This window comes from Anolis sagrei, chromosome 2 (genome assembly GCF_037176765.1).
Source record: "Anolis sagrei isolate rAnoSag1 chromosome 2, rAnoSag1.mat, whole genome shotgun sequence".
In the NCBI taxonomy this organism is placed as follows: domain Eukaryota; kingdom Metazoa; phylum Chordata; class Lepidosauria; order Squamata; family Dactyloidae; genus Anolis; species Anolis sagrei.
Genome location: NC_090022.1, coordinates 220,599,070 through 220,611,866, shown reverse-complemented (window position 1 = coordinate 220,611,866; position 12,797 = coordinate 220,599,070). Strand labels below are relative to the sequence as shown.

General features: G+C 37.0%; 1 protein-coding gene across 3 annotated transcripts in view; it reads left to right on the top strand.

Annotated features, from left to right (window-relative positions):
• SMARCA2 (SWI/SNF related, matrix associated, actin dependent regulator of chromatin, subfamily a, member 2) overlaps positions 1-12,797 on the top strand; it is a 126,315-nt gene that overhangs the window by 32,947 nt on the left and 80,571 nt on the right. For 2 of the 3 annotated variants that reach the window (XM_060762260.2, XM_060762261.2), the window contains exons 3-6: positions 309-438; positions 6,362-6,682; positions 7,482-7,565; positions 10,942-11,194. In XM_060762260.2, the coding sequence (XP_060618243.2) occupies positions 309-438; positions 6,362-6,682; positions 7,482-7,565; positions 10,942-11,194 (788 nt within the window). The remainder of the gene's footprint in view (positions 1-308; positions 439-6,361; positions 6,683-7,481; positions 7,566-10,941; positions 11,195-12,797) is intronic. The other variant, XM_067464420.1, reaches the window with a different exon arrangement.

The window sequence follows — 12,797 nt, the reverse complement described above, 5'->3', positions numbered from 1 at the left end:
TGCACTGTTTTGACATACACTCTCTTTGTATGTGTTTTAAGCATTGTGATTCTGACCTCGAGTCCTTGATTGCAGTTTGACACCACTTTAGCTGCCATGGCTCAATGTTCTGGGATCATGGAAGTTGGAATTTTACAAAATCTTCAGCTTTCTCTGCCGAAGAATGCAGGTGCCTCACCAAACTGCAAATCCCAGGATTCCGTAGCATTGAGCCACAGTGGTTAAAGTGGTGTCAAGCTGCAGCCATTCTCCAGTGTAGATGCAACCAAGAAAGCAAGCTAAAATAATGTTTCTCTTCACTCTTTCAGCCCATTGACGGTTTGCATGAGAAAGGAATGGTTGAAGATCTACACAGCAATTCTATGAAGAGTGCAAGTATGCGGCCTCCGCATCCTGGCATGGGACCACCTCAGAGTCCAATGGATCAACATAGCCAAGGTTCATATTCAATGTACTTTTGATTATAATTAAAATTGCTCTTAATAATAATAATAATAATAATAATAATCTTTACTTATAACTTGCTTTTCTCCCACAAAGGGACCCAAAGTGGCTTTCAACATATTAAACATCATACAAAGTAGCAGCAATCAAACACATATATAAAACACATAACACAACCAATAAACATAAATAAGCATTTTAAAAACATGCTTAAGATCTATGAAACTATGAGCCAGTTTGTCTAGGTGTGACAGAGGAAGTTTATTTTTGTTTTGACTTTATTCAAGCCTTTAAGGGTATACCGAAGATGTGACAAACTCATCTCTAGATCGGAACTCCTTGGTGGAAATTTGGGTTTAAAAGCAGATTCTTAATATGGAAGGTTTAAGGGTTTTATTCCTAGTAACTTTTAAAAACACATTGTTTTCCTTTTTTTGTTGTTGTTTTATTTTGCAAGGATCCATTGCCTTGTGTCTTTAAGAGCTGGATTCTGTGATAAAGTTTGTGTTTTGCATTCAAAAGATAACAAGGCTTAAAGCACCTCCAGGAAGTCAATGGAAAGATTATGAAGTCTTAAAGAGCCACTTATATAATTCATATGCTGGATATCTTGTAACTCTGTAGATGTTGCTGGATTTCAGGTCCTAACAGCCGAAGGTAGCCTGACCAATAGTGAAGAATGGAAGAAGAGGTGATTCATAACATCTGGGGAGGCTCAAGTTCCCCCTCTTAATATAGGAAGTACTGAACTAAATTAATAATTGTTCTTGGTAGCAATAAAGCAGTTTCTTATGTTTCTTTGGTCCGTCAAACCATTAATTTGTGCAGCTCAGTATTGCCTGTTTGGTAATAGCTGTTCTCACCCACAGGCCGAGTCCTTTTTCCATTCCTTGGCTTCTTTTAAATTGGAAGTGACAGGGCTTGAGCCATGGCCTGAGCTATATCTCCTCATAGTCAGCTTCTCAATCTGCCAAGTGTGACTTCATATACAGTGCCCTTTTTCTTTTATAGCCACTTTTATATCTAGTGATCTGATCTCTGGCTTTGATGGGCAGAATGTTAGTGATGGCTAAGCAACTATTTTCAGAATAGTTTGACCAAATTTATCATACCGACTGTTGTGTGCGCTAAACAGTTCCGGTTCCTTGTGACAATATATCACAGAGCCAGGGTGATTCAGTGTTCAGAATCTTTGGGGACTACCTATGGAGTCTTACTTAGCCAAAGACACATTATTCCTCATCTGTTATATGACAATTAAGTAGCTTTGTTGTTGTTGTTGTTGAAATAGCTAATTTCATAGATTATGGGATGTGAATTGTATATAGAAATATTTTTAATGAACTCTAGAAATTACCTTTAATATTGAAATATAAAAAACAAAACAAAAAACAACCCCTGCAGGTACAGATTAATGGACGATAAGGCTTTTTCCCTGCCATTCTCTCATCTGTCGGTTTCTTTCTATTGTATTCTCTCCTCCCTCCCTTGCTGTTTTTCTCTCTTTCTCTTATACACACACATGGTTGAAAGTGAATATTTTAAAGATTTTGATGTCAAAGAGTAAACATCTAAGACAGATGAATCTAGTATGCAGTTTTATGGCTTGTATAATTTTTTGTACTGAACTTTAATGTTTTCATGTTTGATGTTTTAATTTTATTTGTTTAATGTATAAATTAACTTTTATATTTACACTTTCCTCAAAATTTTTGTATAGGGTTAAAATCTGTATTGTTTTTTAAATGTTAGGTTCCTTGTTTTAAAAATGTTGGCTCCCATTATTGGGAGAAAGGTGGGATATACATGAATAATGACAATAATGGCGGTGGTGATAACACTTCATCTTTGGAGGCCTTTAAACAGAGTGTGGATGGGCATCCTTCAGGAGTGCTTCAGTTGTATATTCCTGCATGGCAGGAAGTTGGACCTACTTATTAGCCCTTTTGGTTCCTTCTAGCACTAAGATTCTGTGTTGATTTTATGTTAACAGTAGAGTGTGCAGATTCTTTGCAGCAGAGACACAGCTGCCTTCTTGTCTCTCAGGAATGCAGGCTGCAAAACTTTGGAATACTTAGAATATGCTAGAGGAAGGGTGTCTCTGCATGGGTGTACAGGCATCGTTAATTCCCAAGAGCCTTATCTATGCAGTCAAATAACTGTAGTGTAATTGAATGCTACTGACATTATTTGGCAATGTATATAATTTGGTTTTTGTTATTACTGGTGATATCTCGGTGGAAATCATCAACCTCTGTCAGAGTTTCAGTGGTGTTTGGTTGTAAGTGATCATGTTTGTCGCTGCTAACCAATGGTAGACATTTCTTGTTTTCCTAGATTTGCTATCTTGGGGAAAGAACTCTCTTTTTGCCAGATTAATTACCTGCTTATGAATACTAAAACAGGTGTCTGATAAATATGAAACATTTTAATTGTTTACATTTGTTTGATTTAAATGCAGTGAAGGGTAGCTGTAAATTAGCACTTGTTAAGTGATGTCATAGTAACTCTGGTATGGTTGTCATGCAGGCCTGAACATGTTGCAGCCTATCAAGGGCATAAGCCTTGTGTTTTTCATACATGACTGGCTCAAACAGCAGACAGCCCATAACACCTGGCTGTGGGTTTCATTTGTCTTGGTTGGTTATAGGTTTTGTGGGCCTGCTTAGCTTGAGAAATTTAATTGCATTCCATAACAGTGGTTCTCAACCTTCCTAATGCCGCAACCTCTTAATACAATTTGTCATGTTTTAGTGACCCCCAACCATAAAATTATTTTCATTGCTACGTCATAACTGTAATTCTGCTACTATTATGTATCATAATGTAAATATCTGTTATGCAGGATGCATTTTCATTCATTGGATCAAATTTGGCACAAATACCTGATACACCCAAATTTGAATACTGGTAGGGTTGAGGGGGAGGGGCATTGATTTTGTCATTTGGGAGTTGTAGTTGCTGGAATAACCTACAATCAAAGAGCATTTTGAACTCCACCAGTGATGGAATTGAACCAAACTTGGCACATAGAACTCCCATGACCAACGGAAAATACTGGAAGGGTTTGGTGGGCATTGACCTTGAGTTTTGGAGTTGTATTTCACCTACATCCAGAGAGCACTGTGCACTTAAACAATGATGGATCTGGACCAAACTTGGCACAAATACTCAATATGGCCAAATGTGAACACTGGTGGAGTTTGGGGAAAATGGACCTTGACATTTGGGAGCTGTAGTTGCTGGGATTTATAGTTCACCTACAATCAAAGAACATTCTGAATCCCACCAACGATAGAATTGGGCCAAACTTCCCACACAGAACCCCCATGGCTTGAAGGGTCTATGCACACCATACTGCCATGGACCGAGCACACCTGCTCTCCTCTCCCCCGCTTGGAGTCTCAGAACAGCCCTCCCCTTAGCTGAGAGGCCAGGTGAGAGGCTGGCCAATCACAGCAGAGGACGACTTTTTGTGGGAGGATTTGCCATCTGTTTCCAAAAAGGAAGAAAAGGACAGAAAGAGAGATCTTCAGCCTGCTCTGCCAAAGGGGTTCCTAAGACCATCAGAAATATATCAGAAACGCTGTCCTAAGAGAACAATAGTGAGAAGATAGATGCTTTCTGGATGAAATATTATCAAAATATTATCTGTGGACTTGAGGATTATGCAAATGTTCTGTACTAGATAGAGCTATAACTTTGTTCTTCGTGTTAATGATGCCACCTGCCTTCTCAGAGCTTTCCCGATGCAGTCTCATGGCTAGCATATCTCATGCTGTTGTTTGTTTTTCAATGCTTATGGAAGACTGAGAAGGCCTCAGAAAGGTCAAATGGTCTTGTAGCAGCATATGCCGTCTGGTTGAGCTCTGAGAACAGAAGGTAGGTATAATATACAATTAATCTCTGGCAGTTTTTAAAAACAAATGAGCACTAACAGAAGCACATCATTCATGGTCCTGTCCCCAAGGAATTGACAGTAGAACCAAGCACTTGGAATGAGGTTTAGGCATTTATACATAGCTTTAAAATGTTCCATAATTAAAACGGTTGCCTGGCATTCCAGAAGTTCCACCGAACAGAATGACAGCTACTTCTTGCAGATTATTTTGAACTCTGTAGGATAGTTACAGTACCTTAATGAATCTTTTTGAAAAAACAAAGTTAATGCCAGTGTATTAATTTAGTTTACGTGTCCTAATTTGTGTAGTTCTGTATTGTTTTCTTTTTGTTTGGTTAATAAAAAGTAACAATTTAGGGTATCATGTATGTATCATATATGGCTTCAACTATCAGTATTTGAGAGGGAAATACGTTTTATGTGGCCAGGCCAGGGATATTCAATTCTCCCTACTCCCCAGTGGTTTTGCTATAGCTCCTATCACTAGTGAGATTAATTCCATCTTATCCTTTTCCTGATTCTCACCAAGAGCACTATTTGAGTAAATTGAGGTAAACATAACATTCCAGAATCTATTAGCATTTAAGAGCACAATTCCTCTTCTGCTTGGATTGATATTCTTAAATCATAATGCTTGCCTTGTAGTTGGAATGACCATTATAAGCATCCTGAAAACCATACATATATTTAGCTTATATCTACAACCATTGCAACATTAGTAACTGTGAGTCATTTCTTTAAACTCTGATAATAAAATAGTTTTTAAAAATGTTTTCATGTTTAGGCAAGCCCCACATTACAGCACTTTGGAAAGAGTTAAAAATTTGGTTTTTTTTTCAGCAGGCCTTTGATAATGTTTAGACAGTAGCCAGAACGGATTGCCAATTACTTAGCAACGGCAAATGTATACAGGAACAAGGGAAGAGGATAGTGCAAGTTGTCACTCATAAATGCTCATGGGACGAAAGTGCAGTGCTGTGTCATTAATTGTGGACCATTGGGACTAGACATTCTCAAAGGCTTGTCCAAACATCCAAGTCTTCAATTCCTTCTGGAAGGAGAACAGTGCAGGGCCCTGCCTAATCTCCCTAGGGAGGGAGTTCCAAAGCCGGGGGGGGACACCACCGAGAGACGCTCTCCCTCATCCCGTGCTTGTGATGGTGGCAGGACCACAAGTAGGGCCTCCCCACCAGATCGTAACGCTCATGCAGGAACATTAATGTACTTTGTTCCGGGCTTTACCAATGTAAATGTATGTATATTATGTTTTGTATGTTTGAAATACAGTTTATTCAGAATATAATTATAAATTGAAGGGTTTTTTTCATTTAATTTTTTGTACTGAAGGTACTGAACAGTAAAAATTACCTGAACTTCAAGAAATCTTTATGGTTTAACAGTTTGAGAAGCAAGGAGAAAAGGCCAATCAAAACAGATAATATTAATTTCAGTAAAACAATGAAAATCGTTTCATCTTCACTAGTTCTCTATAGTGTCAAGTAGGCATAACACTCTCATTGCCACAAAATGAACTGAGAAAAGGAAGCCAAGACCAGGAATTGTGATAATCTGATATTTAAAGTCTTGCATAAACTTTTCCTCCTGCATATTTTTAAATGATTTTCAAGTACTAAATATATGAACACTTTGTTTGAAACATTTTACTCATAATTTCAAACAAAAATAGTCTATATTTTCCCCCAATTTTTGGAAGGGTATGGAAGAGAGGTACTGTTTCCCCCCAAATTTCTAGATTTTTCTTCCTTCCTGTGCTTTTATATCTCTATGACAGTGATAATTTGTTGTTTGTGTTTTTTAAAAATTAGTTGAAATAAAAGTGCAAGCAGCTCTGCCTGAAGGAAAGCCTTTATTTTTCTTTCCAGCACTGTAAATATCTGTTGAAACAACAATACTTTATGGGAGATGTACTGAATGGAGTTATCTAATTAAATATTAGGGCTTAATTGTTGGCAGTCAGGAAGTAATAAATGATTATCATTTTATTTTATGCTACAGGCTATATGTCTCCTCATCCATCTCCATTGGGAGCACCAGAGCATGTGTCTAGTCCAATGTCTGGAGGAGGTCCAACACCACCACAGATGCCACCCAGCCAGCCAGGAACCATGATGCCAGGAGATCAGCAAGCTATGAGTCAACCCAATAGAGGGCCTTCGCCGTTCAGTCCTGTTCAGTTGCATCAACTCCGAGCTCAGATTCTAGCATACAAGATGCTGGCTAGGGGTCAGCCAATCCCTGAAAATCTCCAACTTGCGGTTCAAGGGAAGAGGACACTGCCTGGGATCCAGCAACAACAAACTCTTTACAAGCCATCTGGTAAACTTTTGCACAGTTGATCAGTCCCATTTATATCTACACAAGTATGTGGGGCAACAAGTGCCCTCCGTTAATGATTTATACATATTAAGACTAAAAGCTCCGTCGATCTCTGTATGAGGATGCAGGATCTATGACTATAGAGAACAACAGAGCTCAGTTTCTTCCTTCTTTCTTGATTGGTGAATTCTATATGGGCACATTCAAGAGCAATGCTCAGGACATTACAGGAAATAGGGAGAGTTTGTGCATCCCCCCCTCTGTTTTTCTCCAATCTGCCATCTCTGTATACTACGAGTAATTTCTGGTTCCTGAGTAATTTGAATAGCATGGACTTGCTCCATATGAGAAATACAGTCAGATTTCCCACTCTTTGTAATTTCTTCATGCGCTGATGCTATGCATGCCTGTGTGATGCCCACACCATAATATATAGGGAGGGAAGAAACAAAGCTCTTCTGGGGAATCTGAGATGGCTAGAATTTTCTCATGGGTTCGAACTATTTTCTCCTTCCTTGGAGATGATTACCTTTTAGTATGAAATAGATCCAATTTAAAATCATCAAATTAAAAAAAAAACCAGACTCTTCAAAATACTTTAAAGTACTATAGACTTACTGGTGCATGCCTGCACACATTCACACTCTTACCCATACAAGAGCGAGGGGAAAGCAGACTCTTTGAAAGTGAGCATGTATTTATATGTCATCCTAAAATTCACAATTGTGTCATAAAACCTATTTACTATACCTTTTGTGTGGCACTTCCTAATAAACATTTTTATTTTATTTTTCTGCAGCAGTTGTTTCTATAGGTGGACAAGGAGTAGTTTTAGGAATGCCAGGACACTCAGCTGTTATGGCTCCAAAAACGTGGCCAGAAGGTAAAAATAATACTATAAACTATTAGCAGCTCTTTTAATACCTACCAAAGCATTGTTGTGATCTGGAAGAGAGGGGAGAAAAAAGCATGGCATGATGATAATTTTTTTTAAAAAAAATCTCTTCTATAGAATGTTTTTGGTATAACTTTGCAGAAGTTGGGCAGATGAATTAGCTTCTTCCATAAGCTAGAATATAGTAAACTAATAGTTCTTCTCATGCATTTTAAATTATTTTCACCATCTTTTCTCCCCAAATTCCCCTTATCCGCATATCTGCATCATGCAGGGGTGCTTGTACATTGTACATTGTTTGTGCCAAAACAATGAATGTAGCATCTGAGTGATAAGACTGAAGCAATATAACACTCTTTTCTTTCTGGGAAATGTCCTAGAATGTTCTATTCCTAGATATGCCAACCTAAGAGTGTAAGATGATAATTTTATCTGAAAAATTCTTCCTCCCTCCCCTGGTCTCAGGTTGGTTTTAATTACTTTCACCTCTGTTTTATCCTCCCTTTTTCTTGAAAAGAAAGGGACCTTTTAATTTTATCATTGAAAATTGATCCAGTATCATCTAGTGTCCCTTTGAATAAAATGTTTTAGTTTCTGAAATTTCAGACAATACACATGTACAATACACATCAGACATGTGAATAGCAGATAGATAGTTCTGAAATCCAGCCACCTTCTAATGGATTGCAGATCTTGATTCAGAAATAAAGTAATTGGATGGCACTGAATAGAAGCAGTTATTTTATTTCTATCCTATTGTCTGGAGTCTCTAAGGCTTTCCTCATTTGCCCCTCTATTTCCTGTGTTTTCTGTTTGCACAAACAATAATACAGTGATAATTAAGGAACAGTGATCACAACAAAAGACCAATGAGAGACAATAAGCGATTAAAAAAAGAAAGCAGAAATGTATTGCGTCAAAGGACAGTTCTCTGGCTAGGTTTTCCAGTACTAGGGGTAATTATTTTCCTTTTTTCCAGACACTCACAGTATTAGAAAATCCTCCTTTTCTATAGCATTATACTTTAAGTAGGCATATTTGCACTGTTGTAGCTTTTCGACTTCCATTTCATATGAAAACTGTATAGGAAAGAAAACATATTCCTTAATTGTAGTACTTTTCCTTCACAAAGGACTGATGAAATAATCTCTTCATTGGTACGTTTTGCAGCTAGAGAGCATATATGTAGACTCTTGAAAAAAATTCTTTTGAGTAATGTTTTAGTGAAGCGCTTTCACAGTACACAGCTGTAGTCCTATGAGTCCACTTTAACATTCTGTGAAATACAGGAATTTGTAATTTGGAGAGATACTAGAGCCCCCAACACTGAGACACAGTTGCAAATCCCCAAATTCCAAGGGATGATGGCCTATAATTAAAATAAAATAATAGCACTATAAATTGTGTAGTGTGAAAAGGCCCCTGGACAAATGCTCAAAAGGATGAGTAAAGTACGCAGTTTATAAAAGTAAGATGGTACCTTAGAGATACCATATATAACATCAATGGGTACTAGTGATATCATATAATTACTTGAGCTGTCAAAATTCCACAGAACAAACAAAACCATTTGGATATATTCCTGATCAAATGTATGCATTATTTTATAAGCTTCACATTGTAGATAGCAGTTCTGAATACTAGGGCCTTGGTATCTGTTGGATGTTTGTCCTAAGACCCCCGTGGTTATCAAAATCTTCAGTGCTCAAACCCCATTATTTATATGACATAATATAATCTTATCCTTTTTGTAAAACAGCAAAATCAAATTTTGCTTTTTGGAATTAAAAAATATATATATTTGAAGCCATGGGTGGTTGAATCTGTGGATGCAGATGCATGTGTGTGGGTGTATACATGTTTTGACCCCTATATTTGCATAAGTCATAATTTTCTGTTGTTATCTGAAGCATTTAATTATTATTTGTGCTTGCTTTCCAAAACAGCTGAGTACCAAAGTTCAGAATTGATTTTCATTTATGATGTGAAAGGGAAATAGAATTCCTATTCATTTATTTTAAATATTAAATTGGTTTTTAGACACATTCATAGGATACTTAAAAAGGTATTGTTTGGTAATTAGATATAATAGTAAACTATGGCTTCCTAGAGCCAAGAGGTTGGAAAGCAAATGGAGAATCCTAGCTAGGAGGGACTGTGCAAGCCAAAAAACCCATCTGCCATATTGGCTTATGCAAACCAGACTTCAGAGTTTTTGGGAAAGGTTATCACTTGAACTCTGTTTTTGTGAGGGAAATCTTTATTTCATATATGACTAGAAATTGTGTTATATTTTGATGCAATTAATTGTGCATTCTTGTTTTAATATGCCTGAGAACCTTAAGCAGAATGTTCAGTGTTTGGCAAATCGATCATTATGTATATATGTGCACAGCTCCTCAAACGTTTTGGCATCAAGGGCACTTTTGAGAATTTGATGAATGCAATTGATTCCTTCCCCAGAAATATAAACGTACACATTCACGGCTTAACTGGGAATAATCCACTTGTGTGAGTTGATACTTCAGCCTTCTTAGAATGACCAATTTCAAGCTCTCATTCTATTTTTTAAAAATTGGGAAGTTAATTTCCTTCACAGTGATATTAAAAAACAATCTTTACAATGATTGTCTTATGCTTTTTCATACACAGTTAATGATTGTACCTGTGTGAGTCAGATTTTTTATTTTAATTTGTAGATTTGCCAGTTCACTTACAAATCATGAACCAACTTTAATTTCTTTATATACATCTCTGCAAATACATGGTATTTCCTAGCCTGCCTATCATCAACTATCGACAGACATCAAACAATCATGTAATAAGCAATCTGGAATGGGAAAAATTGTAATGAACACTTTTAAAAGCTGGATTTCACAGTGATTGCCTATGCACATAGATAAATGCCTGTAATCATAATAGCAGGTACATTTTCTTTAATTTCTGTCAACAGAAAAGTATTCTAGGTGCTACAGTATAGTCATGATGATGGTGGTAATGGTACAATCCCTGATTGCCAGTAGTATTCCTTGACATTCTGCAGTTCTTTGGAGTGAATCAATACTTTGGTACCATAATTCGACATGAAAAGATTTTTCATCACAAAAGCAGTTTTCTTAGGAAAAAAACTAAAGAAAACAATTTTGCTTGTGCTGTGTTCACATGCCAGTAAAATGTCATTTAGCTTCCACTCCTAGGATCCGTGATCCAGAGATTTGCAATCTCTGCTTTAGTGTATGCATTTTATTGTTAAAATGTCTTCGAACATTTTACCTAAGTGTTATGTTAAAGGATTTAATATTGAGTTATATATTTGAGATATTTTGGTCTATATTTTTTAACCTCAGTGTTTTTAATTTTCCAGGACAAAGTGCAGATATGAATGTTTCTAATGCACCCCAAAAGCTCCCTGTTCCAGCCCCCAGTGGAAGGCCTTCACCTGCACCTGCACCTGCCCAGCCTGCTGCAGTGATGCCTGGTCCTTCTGTTCCACAGCAGCCCACAGCAGGCCAGCCTTCGCCTATTGTTCAACTACAGCAAAAGCAGAACCGTATTAGTCCTATTCAAAAGCCTCAAGGACTGGACCCAGTTGAAATTCTCCAGGAACGGGAATACAGGTAAGAAACAATCTGAAATGTTTAAGATTCATCCATTTGCTTTGTAAATTTTAATTCATACATACTGTAACAGTTATGTAATATATTGCTGCGATCATTATGTGATGTCTTCTGGAATCAACCCAGAAACCATGTGGTACCATAAGGCTGTGCAGTGAAGCAGGTGTCCTCAGTTAATGATCTATACAAGTATCCCATATCTTTTGACAACTTGCTTTGCATTTCCTTGTTATCTTGACACCTTCAAATTACAGACAAGTGATATTAATTTGATGACGGGTTCATTTTCCCATCAGTTCTTCTTGTATACGGAAAGTGTGGACCCCTCTGCAAATTACTGTAATGGAACTTGTCTGTAAAAAGGCCTGGTGAGTGTAATAGGCAAAAAAACTGTTTGTTTGTTTGTCTATGGATTTTAATTGGCAAGCAAGTGTGTGAGAGGCTTCTATCCAATATGTTGTTATGCCCAATGGTAGAGGAGGTTACTATTAATGTGATACATCATTGGCATCAGTGTCGCTTAATACTACACAAAATTACTACATATTTTCTATTTCAGCCTGGAAGTTTTCTATTCAATTAACAAAATACAAGGGGGTCTTCAGTATCAGTTAGGTTATGGTTTCCAGATACACACACACTCACACAATATCTGTGGATAATCATCCCATTTTGTGCAGGTAAAGGTAAAGGTTTTCCCCTGACATTAAGTCCAGTTGTGCCCGACTCTGGGGGTTGGTGGTCATCTTTATTTCTAAGCCGAAGAGCCAGCGTTGTCCGTAGACACCTCCAAGGTCATGTGGCCAGCATGACTTCATGGAGCGCTGTTTTGTGCAGTGACATAGTAATAGCTTCCCTTATATAAAATGGTAAGCATCTCAAACAAGTACAGGATGTAGCTCAAGGATTGTAAAATGATGGGAGGTTACCACAGAGTATGCCTGTACATCAGCTTCAATGTTTCAAAAAGATTGATCTGATTTGAAACCATTATATCCCTGCCATCATTAACTGTCTATGAATGAAACTTACCCTTTGAAAGAGTTGGGCATAGAATTTCAAAGGATCACTGATAGATTCCTCTCCCAGTGTACAAACAGCTCAGTCATTCGTAAGATGGCAACCCAAAAACATAAAAGCATTATGTGTTGTCTGTACAGCATGTGGAGGACACATAAAACATTTATAAAATATTTAACTTGATAATTCATTAAACGATTTGTATTTTTTTGTGTAATTGTGACATGTTGCCATCACAAAATATACTGCTTTGAAATTGGCCCCATCATTTTGAAACACTCTATAGTATCTTTACCTAATACTAATATTCATTCTTTATAAGACTCAAAGAATATTGTCTAACATGCATTTTAAAAATCTCTCTATGACCCTTATATTTTTAAAGTTTGAGAATAGCTCAGCTTATTTTGCTATTTGAAACTGGGCCAGCATGACAAATGTATGCCATAGTTCTTATAAAGCACTCTTAACATTTAAAAAAAATCAAGTGCTGCTTTAATCTTAATGAATAAGTCTTGTAAAACTAATAATGTTCACTGTAATTTAATGGCATTCCACTATGCAAAAAGCTTCTTTTCTTCTC